At 60.6% G+C, this 25,099-nt stretch overlaps 1 protein-coding gene across 2 annotated transcripts in view; it reads right to left on the bottom strand.

Annotated features, from left to right (window-relative positions):
* Nucleotides 1–1,423: 1,423 nt before the first annotated feature.
* Nucleotides 1,424–25,099, bottom strand: part of SYT7 (synaptotagmin 7) — a 60,774-nt gene continuing 37,098 nt past the window's right edge. The window contains exons 6-13 of one of the 2 annotated variants that reach the window (XM_049644986.1): nucleotides 23,450–23,821; nucleotides 19,392–19,514; nucleotides 14,392–14,527; nucleotides 10,015–10,285; nucleotides 6,429–6,598; nucleotides 5,866–5,980; nucleotides 5,135–5,334; nucleotides 1,424–2,700 (exon numbers count right to left, since the gene is read on the bottom strand). In XM_049644986.1, coding sequence (XP_049500943.1) covers nucleotides 2,596–2,700; nucleotides 5,135–5,334; nucleotides 5,866–5,980; nucleotides 6,429–6,598; nucleotides 10,015–10,285; nucleotides 14,392–14,527; nucleotides 19,392–19,514; nucleotides 23,450–23,821 — 1,492 coding nt within the window. In that variant the 3' untranslated portion in view covers nucleotides 1,424–2,595. The remainder of the gene's footprint in view (nucleotides 2,701–5,134; nucleotides 5,335–5,865; nucleotides 5,981–6,428; nucleotides 6,599–10,014; nucleotides 10,286–14,391; nucleotides 14,528–19,391; nucleotides 19,515–23,449; nucleotides 23,822–25,099) is intronic. The other variant, XM_049644976.1, reaches the window with a different exon arrangement.

Raw genomic sequence — 25,099 nt, 5'->3', positions numbered from 1 at the left:
CCCGGGTAGCACCTTCACAGTCCTCCTGCCTCAACCCCCAGGTCAGGTGACGGCGGCCTCACAACCTCCCCTATGAGGTAGGTGAAGTATTATGACCATCATTTTACAGATGGGGAAACTGAGGCCCCGGGAGTGTGGGTGATCTGCCCAAGGTCCTGGGATGGTGGCAGGGCTCCAGTGCCCTCCACCCATCCTCAAGTTCCCCCATTCCCTGTTCTCCTATAGGCCTAGCCCACCCCCTCCTCATCCCATACCACCCGCCTCCTCCTGTGCCAGCCCACCGGCCCCTGGGCCCACCACTTGCCACCCCTCCCCCGCCTCTGGGCTGCGTGTCTTGGGGGTAGGGGAAACCCAGGTGGGTCCGATTGGGAACAGACTCCGCCCAAAGATGCTCTCTGCATATGATTGGTTAATAGCTCCATGGGTGGGGCTGGGGAAAAAAGGGATGCAGTTGCCCCGCCCACTCATTGCAGGTTGGTTCAATCCCTGAAGGCTCCAACAGGCCAGGGGACATGGGGCGGGGGCTGGCACCGAGAGGTGGAGGGGCACGGGATCTGAGGGAGGGGTGGAGGATGACAGACCCCTCGCCTCTCAAGGCTTTCCACAGCACCCTCAGATCACGTTCACACAGCCCTCGGAGTTGCTGCCCTCCCAGTGGAGGCGCTGGTCCCCAGCCCGCCCAAAAAGAACCCTGCAGTTGGGGCCGGCCCTCAATCTAAGCAAAGCTACAACAGAAAAATTGGGATTTACAAGAAATGTGGGTGACTATTTGCTTCACATAAGTACTCCTCAATCTACAAAATGATTCACTTACTCTGTGTGATATTCCTCCAGATCCTAGTGGGAGGGGAATGGGGCCAGGGTGTGAGATTCAGTGTAATACATGTGGGCAGCTCAAGGGGAAGCCTACTGAAGGAAATGGTTCCCCAATTCCCATGCTTTTGCCGTGCTCCGCAGGTGGGGACCCTAACCTTATCCAGAGTCTCCCCTGGGGTCAGGCCCAGCTCAGGGGGGGGGGGGGGGGGGCAGGGGAGATGGGGTGTAGAACTGTGGTCCCAGATAGCAGCCACAGATGTGGTATCCGGGCGCCACCTGGTGGCGTGTGTCAGAAATGTCAGGCCCAGGCTCGCGGACCCCTGGACTTGAGACAGTCGCCAGCTGCCTTGTATCAGTATCAGGACCCTGGTGGGGATGAGCAGGCTTAAGCAGGGATCATCTCGGAATCTGCTGTCTCCAAGGGGAAGCCAGTTTTAGTCTCTGCAGCCGCTGAGGCAGAGAAACCACAGCTTGTGTGGGGCAACCTCAGAACCTGCAGCATCCTGGACTTTTCCTGGTTTCCTGCCTGACCTGAGGGGCAGAAGCGGCTGCTGGGGAAAGAAGGTGGGGCCAGAGACTCCTGACTGCGAATGGAAGGGAGGGTCTGTGAACACGGGGGAGGGGGAGGATGCAGAGGTTCCTACAGCGTGGGGGGGGTGGGCACCGGGGTAGAGATAGGGAAGGAGAAGGAAACTGGGAAGCATGGAGAATATTGCCAGCTTGGCTGGGATATGAGATCCCGGAAGGCTGAGGGTGTCTGCATGATGGTGCTGGAGAAGAGAGCTAGTGGGGGGGCTTGGGCCCTGAGAAGGAAGGGAGGTGAGTCCTGGTGGAATGTGATGCATACAGTAGGTGCCTAAAAGGTGTGAAATGATGTGCAAGAGATGAAATCGCTAGGCAGGGAGCTACTGGAGAACACTGAGCAGAGAGGGGCTCAGGGTGGAGGCGGCAGGAGGCAGCCACGTTCTCAGCCCGGCTCCACTGTCTGCCCCTCTCCCCCCCCCCCCCACCTTTCCCCAGTCCCCCCTTCACCTGCCTCTCCTAGCCCACCCCCTGGCTCTGTGCGTAGACCTCTCTCAGCCTCCTGCCCTGCCTCACTTTATGAAACCCTGCCCTCTCTGCACTGCCGGCCCCGGGGGTGGGGACAGGGTAAGAGCGCCCCCACCCCCGTACACACACACACACACACACACACACACGCACGCGCGCACACAGTGGACACGACGCAAGGACACAGGCTGCGGCTCCAGGACCCCGGAGCGGGCTATATACTATCCTTGGCATTCAGGGCCCAGTCGGCACCTGAAACTGCCCGGGGAATGGGCCTTTCCTGGCCAGGCCGGGGCCAAACGCCCCGGCCTCCCCTCTCCTGGGCCCGCATCGGGAGCTGGGGAGGAGGCAGCTTCTCTCCACTCCAGGCACTGCCTTAAAGAAAACGGGGGACCGTGCCCACCTGGCGGGCCTCTGGAGGGATCTGCCCGTCTGCCTGTCTGGCCTTCACACTCTCCCTCACTTCTTTAGTATCAGCAAGTCAGGAAGGAAAGGGGCAAAGCAGGAAAATGGCTCCCAGAGCCCCTCCCCCAGAGCTGGACAAGTGGAGGATGAGGCTGGAACTTCCTAGAAACGGGGCCCAACTGACTCCTGGGACCCCTCCATGGCCAAGCCCTCAGGGTCCTCCCCTCACCTACGGCGGGGGGCCAGGCCTGGCATTGTGCATAAAGTGGTGAGGGCATGATGGGGACCCGGGCCCTCGGCCCCCTGGGCCTCCCTTGGCCCCACTTAGGCCTTCAGCTGGTGCCACTGGGCCACCGGCTGCCGGGGACGGGCAATCATGTCCTTCCAGTGCTTCACCTCCCCGGGCCCGCTCTTCCAGGACAGGTAGATCTGGGAAGAAAGGGAAGAGCACGGTCTCAGTGATACTCTCGGAGGAGGCATCGGCCCCTGCCCCCGCCGGGGGTGACACTCCATCTCCTCAATGACACCCCAAGATCAAGATCTTGGGGACCAAGGGACCTCCGCCCACAGAGACAACCTCCCCTCAGAGGCTCCCTCCGGCCTCCTCCCTGCCAGCAATGACCTACTTTCCTAGTGGCACTTCCCTCCGGGAGCCTGGGCATGCCTGGCCCTTCCCAGTTAAGACTCCTGACCTGCTTTGCAGTGGGGGATGGGGGTCGAAGGTGGGGTGGAGACGGTCTGTTCCCACGCCCTTCCCTGCCCTACCTGTTGGCTGCTGTCAATCTCTCCTGCCTTACGAGTCCTCCTACCTCCTCACCACTTACTGCACACTGAGCCCCGGGTTCGGGGCTTTCTACACACAGATCATCCTATCCTTACCTGTGCGGCAGGTATAGGATCCCCATTTTACAGATGGAGAAACAAAGGCGTGGAGAGTGAAGAAACTCACCCACAGTCACGGAATTTGTAAGTTGTGCGGAGGAATTTAAATCTAGGTCCTTCTGGCTCTGCACTATCAGCCCAATCCTGCAGCCTTCTGCGTTAGGGGCGGCCTCGTGGCGCCGTGCACGTGGTCCTCCAGCTGACCCCAGCCTTGTGACCGGTGGCCGGTTAGAAGCATAGGGCTCCCTGAGCTACCCAGGCCAAAGTGAGAACCAATCCTCCTTCACCTTGGTTCGGGCAACAGAAGATGGTTTCAAAAGCAGCTATAATTTGTATCTAAAGGACACCCAACTCGAAAAGGCTAAGCTTCAGAAAAGCTTAGAAGTAGATGTGGCTATGTGGCCCTTGGCCCCAGCTGGTCAAGGAGGGGGCTTAGCAGGCCTCAGGCCTGCTCGGAACACATGGTCCTGCTGGGGTATGGGTGACGCCACCCTGAGAAACTGTCCCACCTGTGACCACAGGCTGGCCAGTCATGCTCCCTGGGCCATACCAGGTGGGGGGCAGGACTCAGGTATCCTCTTTGAGGCCCCCTGCTTCCCTTAGCCCCAGGAGCTAAGTTCTTCAACCCCATCTGTCTGAGGCTTGCCTCCACCTTGGCCCCCTTCCCTGCGGGGGCCCAGGCCATCCTTTCCCATTTACCCCCATTTACCCCTGGGTCGCGCCAGGGGTAAGACCAGGTGATCCATAGTCTCTCCTCACGGGCGTCTGGCATCTGTCCTTCACCTGGCCTGCCCTGATCACTGGCTTCCTGCACTGCTCCTGGTCAAAGCTCCGCGCCCAGATGCACAAACATGCCCTTAGTAGGAATGTTTCAAAAATAACTTTTATTATAATGGCAGCTAACACATACCTTCTAAGCACTGTACTAGGGGTGTCGCCTGTGAGGTTAGGACTGTCTTACTCTCATCGTGAGAGGAGGAGATGGGGCGCAGAAAGGTCATGGCTGTCGAGAGGGGGGCTGGGCCCAGGAGGTCTGATTCCCAAGCCCAACCTCTCAACACTAAAACCATAAATGAACACAGGGACAGACATTTCAAAGTAGAGAAACAGAAAGGTTTGTGTCACAGAATCACATCCCGGAAAAACCGAAGGCCTGGCATGGATTTTTTGGTTAGTAGATGATGAGAAGAGGTCACTTTCTACAAGGAGGATACCCACATATCTCAGGCAATTCTCACACCATTGGGTGAAGTGCTATAGGGTTGGTACTATTAGCTCCGTTTTACAAACGAGGGCACTTCGGGCGCCGGGGTGGCTCAGTCCTGTTGAGCGTCTGACTCTTGGGTTTAGCTCAGATCATGATCTCATGTTTTTTTGAGTTCGAGCCCCACATCGGGCACTGCTCTGGCAGCCCGGAGTCCTCTCCCTCTCTCTCTCTCCCTCTCTGTCTGCTCCTCCCCCACTTGCACTGTCTCTGTCTCTCTCCAAATAAATCAATACACTTTTTTTAAAAAATGAGGATACCGCAGGTAAAGAGAGACAAGTGACTTGCCCAAGGTCACACAGCTTTTAGTAGCAGATGAGGTGGCAACTGAAGCCAGGTATTTGGAGTCTCGCTGCAGCTCTTGACACTGGCCCGCATAGCTTGCCCTCTGAAGATGGGACCTGGGTGACGTTGCTCGGAGGTCCTTACCTTGCCCGAGGGTCCTGTCCAGAAAATCCTCTTTTGGGGATCCAGGGCGCTTCTTTCTCCCACTTCCTTCTTTCCCTGCCCTCCCAGTGGTCTGTCCTGAGCTGCTGAACCCACAGGAGGACACTTAAGGGAGATTTTGTCCTAGCCTCTCATTTCCAGATGAAATGGAGGCCCAGAGAGGGGAAAAGACTGGCCCTTCTCTCTCCTGCTGCTCAGCCCTGAGCTCACCTACTACCCCTGCTCCTTCTTGTGAGGACAGGTGCGTTACCCCTCCCACGAGGCCCCTACCTTGCCAATAACGTCATTGCGGCTAAGCTTGTCCTTGTCCATGACAGTGATGATGATGGTTGTCTCCCTCAGTTTCTCAGTGGGGATATCAAAGGCAAAAGACTCATTGAAGATGGGGTTCAGGTTCCTCTTCATCGTCACTGTCTTCTTCTTCTCTACCCGCTTGTCCTTGTACATCAGCCACACCTTCACGTAGGGGTCTGGCAGATGGGTAGGAGAAGGGTCAGATGGGCAGTGTGGGGGGCTCCCCAGGATCCCCCTCCTTCTCCAAGTGTGGAAACTGGGGCAGGAGGGACTGTAAGCTTTCCCCAGAAGGTGAGGAAAGCCCTAAGCAACAAGGAGAGGGATCTGGGGACCAGCGGATGGGTGAACTGGAAGGGACCTCAGCCATCACCCAGGGCCCTATTGTGAACAGAAAGGAGGAAACCCAACCCCACAGAGGCCGAGCCCCACAGTAGTGTCCGAGCTGAGGCTGGAGCCCAGGTCTCCCACCACAGTGCTCCCCTTCTCTCTGATTCTGGTAAGGGGAGAGTCCAAGATGATGCTGACCCCAGGGGTGCTCCAGAGGGGGCCACCTAGGGCTCTAGGGTAGAGGAGTTGAGACCAGAGGTGGGGTAGGACGGTCAGGGGTGAGTGCCACAGCTCAGACCCTGCTTTCCACATCCAGCATGGCCCTCACGTCCCCACAACTCCCCAGTCCATCCACCCTCTGTGATGACAGGCCCCAGCACCTGATGTGCCCCCGATGTCCATGGCTTTGAGGTTCCGGGCTTTGATGATGTTCACGATGATGGAGTTGGCAGAGGGGTTGTAGCAGAGAGACAAGAGCAGCTCCCCTCGGCTCCCCTGGGAGGGATAAGGTGGGGGGGGGTGAGCCTGGGCTTTGGAGAGGGTTGTCCCCCAGCCTTGCCTCGGCTCCTCTGGGAGGGAGAACAGGAGGGCTTGGGGACTAGGGGAGAGGGGACAGTTAGAGAACTCTGGCTGGCTGGGGTGCTTACCCACCCCCATCTGTCACCTCTGTCACACCTGGTGTCCCCTCATCTGGCAGTTCTGGGCGCCACCCCCACCCCCCATGAGCCCCCACTCCCTGAGCAGAGTCCAGGTTCCTTGTCACAGCTCAGGCAATTCTCCCCAGCGCGGTGCACCAGCTCTGAGACCCAGGGCGGGAACTCCGCTGCCCTGTGCGCTGGCTGCACCTCCCCCCCCCCCCTCCTGACATGCCAGGGGACAGGACCAGATCTGCCAGCCCTGACCTGCCAGCCCCCAAGCCAGGGACCCACAAGTGGGGCCTTACACTCCCATCGCTGCATGGCTTCAGATCCTTCCAGAAGGTCTGCATCTGGGTCAGGTCCACCTTGTTGAGAGGGATGGACACCTCTCCAATGGGGTCATTGCGGCTAAAGCGGTCGTAGTCCAGGACCTGGAGGTAGAGGACCCTCTGCACCACCTTCTCGTAGGGAAAACCTGGGGGACAGACAGCCTGGGTGAAGAGCGAGACAGAGGGGCCACACAGGGCCTGGGCAGGGTGATGCTCCAGGGCAGGGAGGCCCCGGGAGGAAGAGGGCCGGCCCCCGTGCGGTCCCGCTGCCGCCCCACTGAGGCACAGCAGGCAGCAGCCGAATTCAGACCTTCCCGCAGCATTAGCAAGAACTGTCCCCGTCACATCTGTCTCTCTTGACAGTTCTCCAAGGTGGATGGCATCTCGTATGTTTCACAGAAGAGGAGACTGAGCTGCGGATGGCTTAAATTACTTGCCCCAAGTCTCCCAGCTGATAGAGAGCAGAACGGGGACCACTGACCCACTCGTTTGTCACATGGCTGTCTTGGTGGCCGGGCAGCGGCCCCTTTCTCTCTGGGAAGCCCTGCCACTGCCGATCATCCCGAGACAAGCCTGGGCTGGTGGCCCTGTCGGAGGTGGCCACGGCCACCAGAAGCCAAGTCCCAGGAGGACTCGAGGTGGAGGAAGCGGCAAAGACACAGAGAGACAGGAGTGGATGCTTGTCCTAGGACTCGCGCTTCCCCCCCTGCTTCCTTCCAGGGCATCGGCCTGTCCTTCACTGTTCCTCAACAGATCCTGCGGCTGTCCCCTTCTCCTCCCTCATCCCCGCCGCTGGCACATTTTGCCTAGAGAGCCGCGAGAGTTTCCAAACCGCCCTCCCTACTTGCACGCCTTCTCCTACCGTCCATTGTCAACACAGCAGAGCGATCCCTTAAAAATAGAAATCACATCATGACGCTCCCTCGCTTAAAGCCTTTCAGTGGCTCCCAGGGCACTTAGAGTAAAAGCTGCGTGCCCTGCCTTGGCTTCAAGTCCTTCTGTACAGCCTGGCCCGCTGACCTCTCTCTGCCCCTCTTGTGAGCACTCTTGGCCGGCGATGGGCTCTCACCGCACCAGCCTCCTTCCCGGCTTTTCGGCACCCGGCTTCTCCTGCCTGGTGGCGCCTCTGTGACCCACCCTGGCCTTTCCTCTTCCTGAACAGGTCACCGCTTTCCTTCCTGACATCCCAGACGGGGTCGGATCCCCTGCTCTACGTTCCAGCAATTTCTTTTCACGTCACACACCCCGGGGCTGTCACAGAGATGTATCTGTTTCCTTGAGTCTGACTCCCACTAGGCGAGGATTTCCAGGAAGGCATCGCTGCCCTCAACCACCGGATCCCAGCATCTAACGCTGTTTCTGGCACATAGTAGGCACTCGATAAGTATTTGTTTAAGTGGATCAATAATTGGAAGAATGAATGAATGCCAGCGAAATGGCCTGACCGAGCTGCTGGAGTGTGCCGGGGTGCAGCGGGAGATAAGACCAGAGGGAGAGCCAGGGGAGGGAGCCTGAGTGGGATGGAAATGGATGGTAGGAGGCCTTGGGGAAGGGCTGAAGCCGGAGTCATTGGACCGGGGAGGCTTGGTCAGAGGAGGGGCCGGCCTGGGAGGCGCAGGGGGTCTAGGTCAGCCTGGAGGCCTGAGATGGTGAGGGCCTGAACTAGGGTGTGAGCAGGAAGGAGAGAGGACACTTAACACCTCAGCCCGACTGGTGGAGAAGATGAAGGGAAAGAAAGAGCTCTGGAGGATTCTGGCACGTTCGGCCAGATGCTAGAAGCAGAAATGCCTCTGAGAGGAGTGGTGTGCTGGAAGGGGAAATCCTATGTTCCCCAAGTCCCCAGCCTCTGAATTTCTTCAGGGCTTCCTCCTCAGACCGAAGGGGGCTCTGTCTTGCTCATCTGGGAGTCCCCCCTCCGCACTGCCCCCCCGCCAGGGACCTGCCCAGGGGACCTTTGGCATCTATCCAGGTGAAACGCATGAGGACAAGTGTTCTAGAAACGGTGGCGGCTCCAGGAGGTCGCCGCACAGGAGTCAGCCTCTTCAACAGCAGAGGAGGAAGACTCTTATTGGGCAAACTCCTATTCATCCATCAAAACCCATCCTGAATGGCTCCCACTCTGGGGAATGTCTTCCAACACTACCAAGGGGAGCTCGTAGTGGATTCCTACAGCATCTGCCCTGCAGCGTACGCCTTCATTATCTACACGTCTGTGTCTTCCATTAGATCAGGAACGCCTTGAGGGCCAATGGTGCCTTGCCCTTTTCTGCACCCCCCAGTGCCGAGAACAGCGCCCAGCCCATCGCTGAGTCTAGATAAATGTTGCAGAAGAGACCAGTGGATCGAAGATATGCTCATAAACCTCGCCCCGTCAGCTGGCTACACGCACCTGCAGAGCGGGGCCTCTCCCCGGCCCCCACACCGCACTGGGGAGGAGAAGGGTCCGGAAACACACAAGCACCCACTAGCTCACCCTCAACGATTTATCTGAGGCGAGCTGGCTGCCACCTTGCGGAACGGGTGGGGTGTCAAATGGCTGGGACACCAGGCAGGGAAGATTCCTCGGGGCACACACTGAAAATTCCAGAGCGCCAAGGCACCTGGCAGTTGGAGTTGTAGGGACCTATTCTCACTGGTTGAGCCGTGTCAGGAAAGGGCAATGGCTTCTTTAAGTGGAGCCCAGGCACCAAAAAAGGGCTGGGACGGAAATCACTCCCTGATCTCGCACCCAGCTTCCTGGTTACCTCGCATCCTCAGAGATAAGAGATAAAGGCGGCCTTCAGAGAGAGTCTGCAGGAGAGACATTTGTCTCAGTGCTCTCTAGGAGCCAGGGGCATGGTTCAGAGCTGTTGTTCCCGTGTATCTGGATGCGGTGGGGGCGGGAGGAAGTACAGGGGAAGGGCTCAGCGAAGGGGAGCGGACAGAGTGTATTTAACAAACTGCGCTCATGGGTTCTCTGGATATCGTGCCTGCCTTCGCAATTCACGGATTTGTCTCCAACCCTCACTGGGATTATCTTTGTCTTAGAGATGAAGAAACCGCGACACAGAGACGTTCAGGAACGTGCCCCCGGTCACACGGCTAGGAAGTGGCGGAGCCGGATTTCGAACAGACAGCCGGCGGGGGGGGGGGGGGGGGGGGGGGGAGGGCGGCGGGTGGGGGCCGGGGGGGGGGGGGGGGGGGGGTGTGCATAGCTCGTGCTCTCAACCGCTAACCTATGACTGCTCCCGGTGCTCCGCCCCTGGGTCCTGTGGACGCCTCCCTGCCTGCCTGCCCTCCTCACTCAGGGTGAGCCCTGTGTCTGAGCTGAAAGCCCAGGAGGTGGTCTAGTTCGGTTCCCGGGCCTCTGGCCGTGGTGCGGCTCCCACGGCCCGGGAACCTGATCCCAGCTAGACGCGAAATGGGCAGGTTCACTGGGCTCAAACACGTGCCTGCGTGGGCGGGTGCACGCAGGTGTGGATGCGCGCGTGGGTGCGCCCGTCTGTACCCGTGCAGCTGAGCGGGCCGTGGTGGCGGGGAAGAGGGGACTCTGGGTGGGGGTGGGGTGCGGCCCCAGCCTCACCTTCAAAGAGGAAGGTCTCATTCCAGTGGGGGTTCAGGTTCTTCCGCTTCACCTTGGTCTCCAGCTTGTGCTTCTTGTCCGGCAGCAGGTAGATCTTGACAAAGGGGTCGCTGGTGCCGCTGAAGTCCTTGGCTGGCAGTTCCTGGGCCTTCATGATCTTCACAGTGAGTGTGGACTCCTGGAAGTTGTAGCCGACACTGAACTGGATCCGGCCCAGGTTCTCCCGGCTGCAGCCCTCGTGGGCCTCGTCCTCCTCGGAGCCTGGGGACAGCTGGGGGTGGGGGAGAGGCCGGCGGGGTTAGGAAGTCTCCCTGTGCCTGAGGCCACGTCCCCGCTGCTGAGAGCTGGCTCTCCCTCTGGGCGCAATGTGGGGCTGGTGGTGATCTATCTCACGTTCACATCTGGGCCAGGATGCTCCGGTCCCGCAAGGGGGGGGGGGCGCAGAGCCGGGACAGCCCCCGTCCCCCGGAACCCCAGAGCAGTGCGCACCCCAGCCCCTGGCCTCCCCTGGAAGCCCTGGGTCCCCCGAGCGTCCCCTTCCTGCCTTCCGCCCTTCCACAGCTCTGCGGGGCCCACAGAACAGATCAGGGAGACCGCTCCCATCTCAAAAGAGTTGGCCAAGCTATTTCTTTGGAAGGTGACTCTCTGGGGTTCTGAGAGTGACGTGATTTACGCAATGAGACAGGCGAGTTTTCAGGAGCCACATCTAATCTGTGTAAGGCATAAATTCACGTAGAGATGCTAAAAATACAGGTTCCCAGGCCCCGTCCCCAGAGAGCCCGATTTGATGGGGCTGGCGAGGGCCCGGGCGGCAGAATTGTTTTAAAAGCTCCTCAGCTGTCTGTACCGCACCCCGGGGCTGAGGGCCACTGGAAGGAAGGGCTCCACCTGCATTCGGTCCCACTCTGGGGGTGGGGCCCGCAACAGACATACACGTGGAGGGTGGCGTGGGTGTCCCCTTCCCACGCTGATGTTGAAAACCTAGGAAGTAATTTGGGGGAGGGTCTCCCAGCCAAGTCTTCTCGGCTGTGGCTGCTCACTGGGAATACGTGGGGAGGTTTCCCAGCTCCCCGGGTCTCACTCCAGACCCAGGGGTCCAAGGGGCCCAGGCATCCCTCTCTCTGAAAGCTCTTCCGGTGACTGGAGGAGAGCCAGAGTCGGTGCTCATGTTACCACATTTTAGGCCAAAACTGCTGGCCCATTTTCTCTCCCCACTTCCCCTGCAGAAGTCTTCCGTGTGCCCTGTCCTTCCTCCAGGCTCTGAGATACCAAATAATACAGATAATAAGAATATATATAGTGTGTACCTACCATGGCAGAAGACTCTTACATCACCTTCTTACTGAATCCTGCCAACAGTCGGGCGAGGCACTTATCACCACTCTCTAGCTGAGGAGACCGGCTCAGAGAGGTTAAGTCACACGGCCAAGATTGCACAGCAGTATGGACCCTCTCTGACCTCAAAGCCCACTCTTTCCACCAAGGCAGCCTCACGTCCCAGGGCAATTTCGAGAACCACCCCTCCCCCTTCAAGCCCGTGAGGACTCACCCGCCCCAGGTGAGAAGATTTGAATCACACGAAGAACAGTAACTCGCCCTGTGCTCTCTGCCCTGTACTCATTTACTCCCTACGACCTCTGAGTGAGGCAGGCACTACCATGTACCAGGTCGGTTTGGAGCGCAGAGAGGTGATCAGCGTGCCTCAAGTCACCCCTGAGTCAACAGGGAGTTGAAACTCAAAGCCAGGTCAGCACCCAGCCATCACGGGTGTCCTGGCTCCCCTCACTCTGACACTCAGATCCAGCATCCGGGGCCTCATCGGCCTCACCCTGGTCCCGTCTGGAGCTGGAAGGCGGGCTGAGCGGCCTCCCCTGCTCCTCCTCGCCGTGGAAGAGGGTCCCTCCAGCTCCTACCCGTTGGCCGGATCCAGGGCCCCCGCAGGCCCACTGAGAACGTGGCTTCCCTCCCCAGGTCCGGTGTGCCCCTGCACTCCCTCCCTGTGCCGGTACCAGCCTCACTGCCTGTGAACCTTAGATTCTGCATCTGCAGAATGGGACCATAGCATGTATCCCGCGGGGCTCCTGGGAGGGTTCGGTGGGTTCCCGTCCTACTCTGCAGTCTGGCCCTGGCCGCTGCCAGCCTAGCCCGGGGCCTCACGTGAGTAGGCAGGGCCAGCAAAGACCTCTTGCCCCTCCTGTTCCTTCTGTAGTTTGGGTGGAGTCCCTGGTGACCGGAGCCCAGGTGGCCCCAGCCCCAACTGAGGTCCCTCTGGTCACTTGGCTCTTGGTTCCCAAATAGGGGGTGGGAGGCCCAGGCTGGGCCTCACTCCGTGCCCACTCCCGGCTTTTCAAAACTACAGTCCTAAGCCCTAATTAACCAGCCGGGGCAGCCCGAGGAGCTGTTTCCACGGCAACCAGACTGGCCACCCCTGCTGTGGCCCTAGGGGAGATGTTGCCTGAGCCCCTGCCCCAGTAGAAACAAGCATCAAAAAGCATGCCAGAGCCGGGGTGACTCAGACAGGGGTGTGGCCTGGCGTGCCCTCTAACCCTTTTCCCTCAGTCCCTTCCTTGGGCCAGCAGTGGGGGCCTAACTCCTGACCCCAAGCTTCTGCCAGCCAGGGGCCTGCTTATCTTCATCATTAATGACCATGACCCTGCTTTGGGCTAGGGTTGGGCAATTAGACCTTGCCTGCCCACCTCTGAGCTCAGGGTTCAGCCGGAGCCTACCCCGTGAGAGGGCCCTCGGGCCTGCACTGTCTTCCTCGGCCTGATGCTGTCAGTTCCTCCCTGGGGGCAGCAAGCAGCAGGCAGCGAGCTGGCTGGGAACGGGCCAGTCCCTTCTGGGATCCTGACTGCCAGGAAGCTGTAACCCATTAGGGGGCTGTGCAGGGAGGCAGGATGGGCCGGGGCAGGGCCCATCCAGGGGTCAGTATGGCTGGGCCCATCCATGTGGGTGGGGAAGACGGACAAGAGAGCAGAGGAGGGCCAGGCGTGCAGGGGCCTAGGTGTCGAGGCCCAAGGGAGACCAAATCTGGAGCAGAGAAAATCTGATGCCCTAATCTAGATCCAAGAGAAACGCAGACTCTAGGCTCCACCTCAGGCCTGCTGACCGGGAGTCGGTATTTTTTTAAGTTTTGTTTATCGAAGTAATCTCTACACCCAACATGGGGCTCGAACTCATGACCCTGAGATCAAGAGTCGCACGCTCTTCTGCCTGAGCCAGCGAGGCGCACCTGCGGGAATCTGCATTTTCGCAAGATCTCCCAGCGATTCGTGTGCATGTTACAACGTGAGAAGCTCCCGGGCTAGAAAGGGGCACTGGGGGTGGATGGTTAGAGCTGGCTGGAGTGCTATGGGGGCGAAGGGTGGGGCCTGGGGCTCTGGGGCCTCAGGCAGGTGGCAGTTGTGGCACCAGGCCACGGGCAAGGGAACTCTGAACTGGATGGTGTCAGCACTGGCAAGGGCTTGAGAGCCCGCACACCCGCTTCTCTCTCTCTACAGGAGGGATCGGGGAGGGGACTCAGGTCTGGGGAACGGGAATGACTTGTCCCAGGTCAGGTCCAGTAGGAACACAGCAGGCACCGGCTTCCCAACTTGATGCCCTAAGCCTCCTTGGGATTTCGGAGCTGCCAAACTTCGACTGCCACCTGCAAACCTCTGGCTTCCGTGTCACAGTGTCCCGGCCCTGTGGCGGCCCTCCTGGGGCGCTTTGGGGAGCACAAGTGGGGCAGATGGCTGTGCCTTGCTGCTGCCGCCACCAGGGGGCGCAACGTGGAGCTGCAACCTCCGTCTTGGTGAAAATGCCCCGGAACCACAGGGCTGGGATCCCGGTGGAGTGGGGTGTGCACAGAAGGCCCTCACCACAGTTGTTCCTTCGTAGGAATCATGATCAGGGGGGCTCCTACTCTCCTGTTATCTTGGGGCCTCATCTGGCCCCCAGCAATGGGGGCGGGGGGGGAGGGTCCCAAGAATGGGCGTATGAGACCCACCCCATTGGAAGCTCTGCCTCACACCTCCACTCAGTGGGGCGCCAGTCCAAGAGAGGGGACGCATTCTGCCCCAAGCCTTTCCTTGGACGATCATAAAAATATCTCACATGAGTAGGTTTTCCCCCACTCAACTCAGAAAGAGACCGGAGAAAGACGGGCGTTCTTATTCTCATTTGACCAATGAGTAAACTGAGGCACAGAGAGTCTGTTTTGATGAAAGAGCTCAGAAAAGAACCCAAGCCTCACTCACTCAGTCACCATGCCGGTTTCCCTTCCTGAGTGGACAACTCCCATGCCGTCACCAATTGCCACACGCGTCCCCTCCCCTGCCCCCCCCCCCCCCCCCAATCCAGCTCCTGCCTGGGGCCCAGGCCTCCCGCCCTTCTCACCATGAGCATCTCACTGGTGAGGGAGTTGACGAGGTCCGAGACGGAGGAGCGTGGCTCGGTCCGGCGGTCAGACTCATCGTGGGGTGTCTGGCCGGGCACTGGGGCTGTGTTCACCGCCTTCCCTCCTGCAGGCAACCTGGGGGTGGGGGGAATCCGAATGAGCACGGGTCGGGAGGTGGGCTGGGCTGGGCACCTTGGCCTGGGTGGCGGCGGGACCTTCTCTGAGACCCAAGCAGCTGCCACTCCTGTGGGTCAGCAAGAGTTAGGCTCTTGTCCATGGGGAGGCCTGGTTTCCCCCTAAACCAGCGCTCAGGGCCCATTCCCTTCGCCTCAGCGTAATTCGGCGTGGCTGGCCCCGTGGGTGCTGTTTTGGTGGGTATTCCCACTCTTCCCACTCCCCCCCAAAAACCCCCCCCCCCCCAATCCGGGCACTGCTTGCACGGTGGTATCTGAGCGTGCGCCCCTCCCCAGAGGCCCCTGTCGTCCCTGCTGGCTCCAACCCAGCAGGGGAGGCTCCCCTGGTGGCACATCCATGTTACCCCTCTGCGTCACTACCCTCTGCAAACACGCCCAGGGTGCCGGATCCCAGAGGCCCCACCTGTGTTTGTTCGGGCTGAGAACACAGGTGCCCTTCAGACTGACCAGGTGAGGTCAGGCCCACTGTCCACACAGCTCTGGCCAGCAGAACCTTCTACGATGACAGCAGTGTTCTATTTCTGCACTGTCCATATGTGGCTACCGAGCATTGGAAGTGGCCAGTGCGACTGCGAACAGAATGTTCAGCTTTGTTCGGCTCAAACTAATTTAGATTTAAACAGCCACCTGGTGGATAGGGCGAGTCTACACCCCCTTGCTCCCCAGTCCCCACTCCTCTCTCGCTCTGAGGACTGTGCAGGGGAGAAGGCTCTCACCCAGGGTCAGAGAGAGACGGGGCACCACCGGGAAGCCCCGGATCGGACCACTCCGCGGGAGGCCCTGTGTGCAACCCCGACTCCATGCTGATCCCGGAAAGCTGGGTGGTGAGCCCAGGCCCCATCCAGCTGGGGCTCAGAAAGGGGACACTAAAAGCCTGCCCAGGGACCAGGCTGGAACACCTCATGAGGAGGAGAGGTGGGGCAGGCAGCGAGGGAAAGACGGAAAGACTGGCGGCGTAGGGCTCACGACAGGCTACGATAGAACAGCTCGGAGAGTCCCAGAGCCACAGACACACGGGCTAGACACGCACACCCTTGGTATGAACCAGCTGTCAGCACATAGTTGGCCACGACGGGCAGACAGACATGCACAGAATATGCCAGGCCCCGGAGGGAAGATACCCGGACCCAACAGCAAGGTGTGCACGTGCGTGCACACACACACACACACACACACATATACACACACACGAGCGCACACAAGCCCCACAGACACCCAGGGGACCAGGGAGAGAATGGCACAGCAACAAGGCAGGTCAACCAGAGCCGTGAGATGCCACACACAGCAGCAATGTGCACACTTAGATCCCGAGAGGAAACATTCGGGGAGACCAAGGCATGCCAAGGTGTGCGTGTGAATTGGGACAAACTGAAACAGAAAAAGCAGGGAGCCGTTTCGGGGACAGACACCCCGAGGATCAGACGCACACGCACCAGCTGGGAGAACCCGGCCTCGCCTCGACGGCATGAAACACCCCCCCCCCCCGCCACGCCCGGGGCCGCACCCCGGGGTCCCTCCCAGAGGTGCGGCCGTAGCCACGCACGTGCGCGCGTGCACACAGGGACACACACTCGCGGACACGTGCGCACGCAGACAGGCGCGGGGAGGAAGAGGACACTGAAATAGCTGGAGAGGTAAAGTCAGGTTAAAAATAGAGTGGGACAGGAGGAGAGCGCCAGATTGACTGCTGAAGGTATGAGAAAGTCGGAGTTATTCTGGCCACACCACAGCATCAGCACAGCTGCAAAGCAGCCTGGGTAGATGGTCAGCGCCACGGAAGCTCTCGGAGGTCACAGGACAGAGAGAGACAGAGAGACAAGTGCACAGAGAGGCAGAGGGAGAGGCGGAGGGGCCCGTCACCGGCCCAGGGACATCCCTGTGAGGAGCAGATGGGAGGAAGGAGAGGAGAGAGAGAGAGAGAGAGACAGAGAGACAGAGAAGCCAAGAAAGGTTAGTCGGAGACTAGTGAAGAAGGCTGCAGGGTGGACGAGGGGACGAGCGAGGCGGCCGAGAGGAGAGGCAGAGAGGAGGCGGGGGACACACACCGGGACAGAGGAAACATGGTGGTTTGGGGGCGAGGAGAGCGATGGGGGTGGCCGAGTCCCCGCCCAGCCCCGCACCCCACTCAGGTGGGGGTGGGGCCACGGTGGAAACCATTTGGATCCCGAGGAGCAGTGGAAGGGGTGGCAGAGAGCATGATGGGATGGATGCAGGGAAGGATGGGTGAAGGCGGCAGGGCATGGGAGCCTGGGGTGGTCCTGGCCTCCTTCCTTCCCTCCCTCCGGGCTTCCAAGAGCATTCTGTTCTTGGGACCCATGGTGCTGAGGCCCGGAGACTGGGAGATCCTGAATGGGGGGCTTCCAGGCCACCAAGGATCCTGGGAGGGAGGTAGTGACCAACCTTCCCATCTCCGTGTCGCTTGCTAGATGCGCCCCTACCTTGCTTCAAGGGACTTGGAATGGCTGCGCCTCCTGCCGGGGCCCCTCTGCCTCCCAGGAACCCACTGCCGACAGACCCACCCTTCACCCCAGACATCCAGCCAAGGGGTCAGCTGAGTGGGGAAGGGAAGGGTCAGGGGCAGAGGGGCAGACTCTGGGTCTGGAGGCAGAAGCTGAAGAGGAAGAGGCAGCTGACCTGAGCCTCCCATTCCAAGGTCCAAAGGGCCGGGAATCCAGACGAGTGGAGCCCTAAGGCGCTGGGTGGCCCATGGGTGGTGCCAATGCCAATGCCAAGCTTGGGGACGGGGAGAGTGCCGGGAAGGTAGCGCTCCGTTCTGGATACCCTGGCGGGGCCCAATCACCCGGGAAACGCCCCCCCGGAGGCCGTGAGATGGAAGGGGTGGGTGTGACCAGGTGGGAATGGCCCGTGTCCACCCGGAAAGTCAGGCAGGGTGGGGGCGAGGGCCCAGGGCCTCCACCTCTACACGCACCTTTCCCAGGAAGGCAGGGACAGCTGATGCAATGATCAGAAGGGATGGGCGTGTTAGACCTACATGGCAAAGAGGTAAAAATAGGCTGTGGGTGGAAATGGAGGCAGCTAATGAACGCATGGGTGATGTGAAATCTCGTTTCCAGCCTGCGTCTGCTCCCTCACGCTTCACACCTTTCCCCAGCAAGGAGCTCGGTTCGCCGCAGGCTTCCAGCCCCCTCCTGCGGCCTCTCATCCGTGCCCCCTGGCCCTCTCCCCTTGGCACTCTGGCCTGCCCGCGGCCCAGCCCAGGACTTCTGTGGCGCCAGGTGGCAGGCTCTGTTCCTCCCGCTCCCCAGGACATGGGCTCGAGGGTTGACACCATCTGTGCCACTGAGGGAAAGAACCGGTCCCGCTCTCCCCTCCCACTCTCTGGGGGTTTCTGGCTGTGTCCACCATAGACATGCAACAGGAAAAAATGAAATGAGAGGGCTGGTCTCCAGAAGTCACCGGAGGGACAGGCAGTCAGCTGTCTAACACTTGGCCTACCCTTCTGTAACCCACAGGCCCCCTGGTGGCAGCCGGGGACAGGTCTTTCCCGCCCTAAGGGCCTCCAGGACCGTCAGGATCCCTGTCCGGTTGACAGGATCAGACGGGTGCCCTCCCCCCACCCCCAGTCCGAAGGTCTGTTCCCTTGTTAGAAGCTTAGCATGTCCAAGCTGGAAGGGGTCACCCTATCCGCTCCTTTATTCAACAGACGAGGAAGCAGAGGCTCAGACAGGGGCAGCGACTTGCCCAAGTTTGCAGAGCAAGGCTCTGGCACCACCAGAGCCAGAAGGGCCGGCATGCTGGCGGTCAGCCCGCACACTGTCCTGCAGGCCTTTGGTCTGACGAGAAGCGGACCTGACCAAGGTGATGAGCCCTCCCTTCACGACTGCAGGTGTGGGGCTGGCCCAGCCCAAGGCCAGGTGATAGGAGGCAGCCAGACCAGGTGCAGGATCACCCCGCCGTTGTGACGCTGCCCGAGCCCCGGGACCTCTGAACCCCGTCTCCTTCCCCACGAGTGCCCCGTGAGACAGCAGGCACCACGAGATGCTTCCCTGAGCTCCTGATGGCCAAGACTGTGGACGGCTAGAGGCTCAGCCCTCTGCTCGGCCTGTGCGGTGGCCATACGGGCAACTCCTGGGGACCAGCGGCTGGGTACCTGGTAACACGGAGCCTGACCGGCGCCTGCTGGCTGCTCTCGGCCCCTCAGCCCATTCCCTCCTCCTGCTCCCTCAGGTTCAGGGCTGCCTTTCCAGTTCTTTCTGGTCACCAGGCCTCTCCCATGCCCCAGACCCTCCCCACCAGGGGCTTCTCTTCATTCAGCCAAGCAGCTCGGCCATACCTCTGTAGCACCCCTGCGGCGGGGGGGGGGGGTGGGGTGCTACCGACACCCCAGCGGGATCTCCAGGCAAGAGGGGGGTTGGGGTGGCGGGGATGAGGGAGAACAGGCTGGTGCCCCTTCCCTGCATCCCCCCCGCCCCCCAACCACCAGAGAAACGGGGATTTCGGGGTAGGGGGTAGGGCAGAGATGAAGGATGAGGGGAGGCAAGCAGGGAGATGGGGCAGAAAGGCTGGCTTGCTCCGGGCGAGGGCAAGCGTGCCCAGGGAGCAGGCTTGATCCAGAATGGTCCCAGGACAGCCACACTGGCCTTGGACCCAAGGGACACCCGGGGGGGGGGGGGGGGGGGGGGGTGGGAGGGCACCAGCTGGGGAGGGGGCAGTCCTCCCGCTCCAGGATCGCTGAGGGTGCCACCGCCTCATCCAGCAGCCGGGCCAGGGCTGGTGGAGGCAGGTGGCCTCTCCACGCCTCCATCTTTGCCGCTGCCGCCGCAGGCCCTTGCCTGTGCTCGTACCTCTTGTCCCCCTGAGCGTTCTGGTTCTGCTGGGTTCCTGGGTTTTGCAGGTCAGGGATATTGGCAAAGTCATCCTGTTCCGAAAGCCCTAAGACCAAGGATAGCACCACCATCCTGCCTTCCCTGCCCGAGGTGGGCAGCCCACCGGCCGGGAGGAAACGAGGAGGCCCCGTGGGTGGGGGCGGGGAGGGGGAAAGAGAGAGACAGAGACAGAGACAGAGACAAAGAGAGAGAAGAAAAAAGCGTAAGAAACTGGCCCTGCAGGAGAGAAACCACACTTTAGCACTGTCAACAGTTGTAGAGCAGAGTTGGGGGGAGTCAGGGAGGGAGGGAGGGGATGAGGGGAGGTGTCCGCAGCCCCCAGACCCAGCCTGCCTTGGGAGCGTAGCAAGGTTCTCTGGAGAGAATTGGGGAAGGGGCCGGGCAGAGGCCTGCTGGAAGGCTAGGGGAGGAGAGCACAGGCCCTGGGGGCACGCAGACGGCCAAGGTTAATTCATCACCAGCGGAACAAAGGTCAGAGGCTACTTGCTCTGACCATCTGGGCCCCTGGGAGAAGAGGGAGGGGCTCCATTTCCATCTTGCTTTGAGACTGTGCAGGCAGGTTTAGGCTCCCAGGTGAGAGGTTCTTAGAAAGCTTGGAAATCCAATGGGCACTGCACCCTGTACTTAGGGAAGCCCCTCGTAAAGACATCTCTGGGTCATGGTCAGCCAGATGTCCTTGATACTGGGAAGGGTCCCTGGACACACGGCCCATCAGAGGAGAATGGAGGTCCCTTCTGGCATATGGTGCGCTGGCCGTCACGGGCCTTCTCTTGAGTACCCCCCTTCCTGGAGATGCGGGGAATAACCACCAAGTCTTTTGGGTCCAGTTCTGGGGCCTTTCCCTGGAGAAGCAGTCCAGAAGTCACCAAAAAACAAAGGTGGAGAGAGAGAACGTGCAGGAACCTGGCAAGGTCTGGAGAAGTCCTGCAGACTCGTGTGTGTCGGGAGGAAGGTCTGGAAGAGGCTGTGACCATCCTGCTTTGAGGGAGGCTGAGTCCAGGCAGACAAGGAGCTGCTATGTGGACAGCAGCATGGGGCCAGCGGTCAAGGTGTGACAAGTTTCGTATGGGGCACTCTCAGAGAACCCCTGGGTAACTGTGGGGTCACCCTGCAATTTCCAGGACCAAAAAAATGACCTGTTGCCCCTCAAAGCCATCGGAGTTCACGGGCATTTTCTGTAGTTCATCCAGCGCTGGGTCTCTCATCCAAACAAAGAAAGAGGGGAATCTCGGATGGGGCAGGCAGGAAAGCATGTCTCAGGAAGGGCCAAGGGGAAGCTGGTAAGCCTGATGGAATGTTCTGGAAGGGGGAGGGGGATCCTGGGTCAGGAAGTCTGCCCCTTCAACCACAGTCGGAGAGGGCAAGGTTTAGATAAGAAGGGCCAGCTGTGGTTATTTCCCAGAGGGTGATCAGAAAGGGAACTGGAGTAGGAGAGGGGTGGCCCTTCGGGGTGGGGGGGTGGGTGGGAGATGGCCGTGAGGGCCGAGGGAGGGAGGGGAGCTATGTGGTTGCACTGTCCTTCCACGTCAGGCATCTTTGTCCTGGGCCTGTCACTCCAAGGCTGACCCTCGTGCCGGCATCTAACTTTCGGGAAACAACTCCACTTCCCTCAGGACAAATCCTCCTTTTCTTCTCTGCCCACCGGTACTGTTTCAGAGTTGGTAAAATTCCATTTGGCTGCTCGGGAGCTGGTGGAGCTGGGGGAAGGAGAACCCAGCGAAAACAACATGTTTTTCCCCGGTTAATGCATTTTTCAGATACTCCTTTTCGCTCTTCTTAAAAACAAAACGGCTCCTCTGCATAAATTCCCAATTTGTCATTCTCTCCAGCAACACAGGCTGCAAGGGTGAGAACGAGGGACAAGAGGAGGGTCTGGGGAGAAGCTGGTGTTACTGGGGAGGGGAGTTCACACCCATTAAGCAGGAGGAATGGCCACCCTCCCCGCGAGAGGGGGTGGGGTCCTGGGAGGCCTGGCCAGCCCTCCCGCCCTGACTCTCTACCTGGACGGCAGCATTTGGGGCAAGAAAAGGGCCTCAGAAGCACACCAGCAAAACTGGAAGGCAGGGGTCAGAGGTGGGCAAAGGACAGCTGGTGGCCTGTCTTCCTACAGCCCACAAGCTAAGAATGGCTTGTGCGTGTTTAAAGTGTTGCTTTAAAAAATGTGATCGAGACCACGTGTCCCACAAAGCCTAAAATATTTATAATCTGGCCCTTTACAGAAAAAAATTTGCCGACCCCTGCTGTGAGGAATGACAAGAGGCGGAGGTGGGGAGCTGGGTGAGCTCCAGAGGTGGCAGGAGAGGGGCTCATAAAGCCAGAGGCGGGCAGAGGAGTGTGGACAAAGGATGCTGGTGTCTGAGCTCCGGCTCATCAAATCCCAGTTGGCGGGGGGGCTCAGAGGGCAGGGAAGAGTTGGTACACAGAGGCTTTCCTGCAGCCGGGTCCTTTCTTCCCAGGGCCTGGGGACGGCCCCTGCCCCGGTGTGATGGCTGCTAGAACAGGAGGCAGGGTAATGGCTGTGCAAAGAGCAGTCTGAGCTCAGGAGGAGCCGAGGGGTGCGGGGCCCGCGGGCTCCCGGTTCTGTTCAAGCCACAGCGGAACCAATTCCCTCCACTCTCCTAATTCACACCAGTGCCACCGCATCCGTCCGGAAACAAACCACCACCTGGAAGCCAGGAGGCTCTGCTGGGCATCTTGTCGTCTGCAGGCACCAGCTGCATCCCCAAGGGTCCTTGGACGGGGGAGAGCCCCAGCAGAGGCACCGCCTGGATTTGCCGAGTAGAGTCACAGGCAGCACGTGCTCCCGGGCCAGGGCCACAGGCCACTTGCACGGATATGGGAAGCTGGCGAGGCAGGGCCTCTTCCGTCGGGGTGCCTCTGCCACGGCCAGCACTCCTGTCTGCCCTGGAGGCCTGGAGTCTCAGCTGGAGAGGCAGGATGCTTGGAGGGACCTGCCCTGCTTGTCTTCAGAATCCCCACATCTTGCCAATGAGCTGGGCTTTGACCTTGGCCTTCCCTTTCCTCCTCCCTTTCTCCTCTCCCAGGCTTAGTGCTGGTCTCTTGCTCCATGAAAAGTGCTCCCAGGAAGGCCTGGGTGATGGGAATAATCCCCAGAGCCTGGAAGGAAGGTCATGTTAGGCCGGAGGAGGCGACTGATACCAGGGACAAAAGCCCAGGTCTGCCCCGGGCTCTGAGAGTCCAGATGCCCAGAGTGATGGCAGAGAGAGGGTGCCCTGGGTGGGGGCCCTACCTGTGAGGGGGTTTCGGGGCAGCGCGTGGTTGGCGGGAATGAGGGATGGCTAAGATACCCACGGTGTGTGGTTACTTCCCAGACCCGTACACTTGAAAGGCTCTGATTGAGAAAGTACGGTTTCCAAAGCTTTGGGGGGAACATCTGAGGTTTGTCCTCAGGGGATGGGTCACTCTGGGAGCTGGAGGACAGGTGGCTGTAGAAGGTCAGAGAGGCAGAGGACAGGGCTGATGGCAGGGACAGAGGAAGTGAGAGGGAGGGAGGAAGTGTGGGGCGGGAAGGTGAGCGGAGTCGGGTTACAGGGAGGAGGTGATCTGGAGGGTTGGAGGCAGGGCCGGTGCCCAGGTTTGGGGGGAGGGGAGGAGGCTGGCAGGGAGGCCAGGAGCAGCCTGGGACTAGCGGGAAGAGGAGGCCGACCTGGTGGCATTGTCTAGTGTCCCCACTGACTTTTAGTGGGGGTGGGGGGACCTTCTCCAAGCCCCGGGAAGGGAACGAAGTCGTGGGGGGAGCTGCGGCCTCCAGAGGGGTGGCTCAGATAAGAATCCTTCCACGGGGATGGGGGGCGGTGGGGGGCCGGGGGTGGGGTGGAGGTGGTTCGGGCAGGAGCCTCCAGCCACAAGAGGCTGGGGAGGGGTCAGCCGAGTCTGCTCCCGCAACCCTGGCCGCGGAGGGCCAGAGTCGCGAGGGACCAGCCGCTCCCAAGGAGACGAGGGGATAGAGGCTGGGTCGGGAGGTGGGGGCCGGCCCGCTCAGGGGGGGCACTTACAGGAAGGATTTCATGTCCAAGCCTCGGTTTCGAATCTGCCCCACCACGTGGTCCCAGCTGCCCGGGTTGGAGCGGCTGCGGCCGCCGCCGGCCGCCCGGTACTTGGAGCCGGCCGAGGCGCCCTGCCGGGCCTGGCCCCTGCCGTAGGCCCGGGGGTTGGGGCCCGGCGCCGAGCCCGTGTGGGCCTGCAGCTGGCCCAGGCTCTGGCTGGTGCTGGGCTGGCTGGGCTGCCGGCCCCGCTGGTGCTGGCTTAGCGGCTGCTGTAGGCTCTGCTGCCGCATCAGGGTGCGGGGTCGCTGGCATTTCGGCTCTCCCGTGGAGCTGGGGATAGACTCAAGGGTAGTGGCCGTGGACAGGGTGGAGTCCTCGAAACTTGGGGCGGGCGGAGGAGAGGAGAGAAAGGAGAAGCAGGTGAAGGGATCACAGTGGAGGAGAGAGAAGCCGAGGGTCAGGACTAGGAGGCCCCGGTGCGGGGCGCGCGCGCTGCCAGGCCTCGCCAGGCCTCCGTCACGGTGGTCGCCGCTGCCGTTGCCGCCGCCGCCTCACCCGGGGCGGGGGGGGGGCCACCAAACCCCGAGCCCGCCCTGAGGTGCCCAGGTCGCCCGGCCCAGCCCACCCTCCGGCCTCGGCTCGGCTGGCGCCCCGAACACCTCCTTGTCTGAGTGGCCGCGGGAGCTGTGGAGGCTGGAGGCCGCGTGGTGAAGGCGGCCCCAGGGCCCTGTGCCTGCCGTGTAGGAGGGAGCTGCTGCGGTCTCGCTGGGGGACCCCAGGAAAGTCTGCCTCTGTGATCTAAGCACGGCTGGCCTTTGGAGGCATGAGGAAATCCAGGCCGGCACAGGGCTGGCCTAGTAAAGTGGGGCGAGTCTGGGAGAGCCAGCGATTTGTATGTTTGGTCCATGGAGGCTGGGGACTGTCCCCGGACTCCCAGACCTCCGCGTTACGGCCAGGGCCATCGGTGCAGTTCTTTGCCCTCCTTCCAGACCTCCTCGTTTCTAGGTTCAGCATCCTTTCCTGATATCTTGGGAATGCCTCCCAGGCAGAGGAGGGGACCCAGGAAAGGAGCAGATGAGCCGGGAGCCCCGGGAACCACTTCTCCGGCCACTGTTCTGATGGAAAACTGGGTGACCGTGCATTTGCAAGAGGCCACCCTCCTAACGGGCCCACCGGCATCCCTGAAAAGTGCCAGTAAGGGGGCGAGGACAGACAGGGAACAGGACCCGGCTGATTAGAGGTAGTATGAGGTCAGAGTGACCCGGGTTCAAGCCCCATCTCCGCTGCTTCCTGACCGTGGGACTTTGGAAAAGTGAGCCCACCTCTCAGTTTCTTCATAAAACCCAGGTGAAAAGTAATCCTTGAGCTGCCTCTGCCCCAGGGTTGCCACGAGGACCTGACGAGGTCTGGCCCACGGACATGCGTATTAGCTAATGCTCCCCGTGCCAGTGGCACCCGCAAACATCGCAGGAGATGGGGGTAAGAAGGGTTAGAGACACACACCGCCACCAGCCTCCCCGGGCAACCTGTCTCCTTGGTCCCCAGGCCAGAGATTTCAGCACCTCCGACCGGCAGGGCCAGAGCTCAGAGGTCCCAACCTCCTTCTCTGTCCTCTCCCTCCATTTCCCAAACCAGTGGTCTAGGGCAGGGGTTGGCAAA

The sequence above is a fragment of the Panthera uncia genome, chromosome D1, assembly GCF_023721935.1.
Source record: "Panthera uncia isolate 11264 chromosome D1, Puncia_PCG_1.0, whole genome shotgun sequence".
NCBI classification, from domain to species: Eukaryota; Metazoa; Chordata; class Mammalia; order Carnivora; family Felidae; genus Panthera; species Panthera uncia.
The sequence above is the reverse complement of the archived record's forward strand: the minus strand, read 5'-3'. Positions and strand labels throughout refer to the sequence as shown.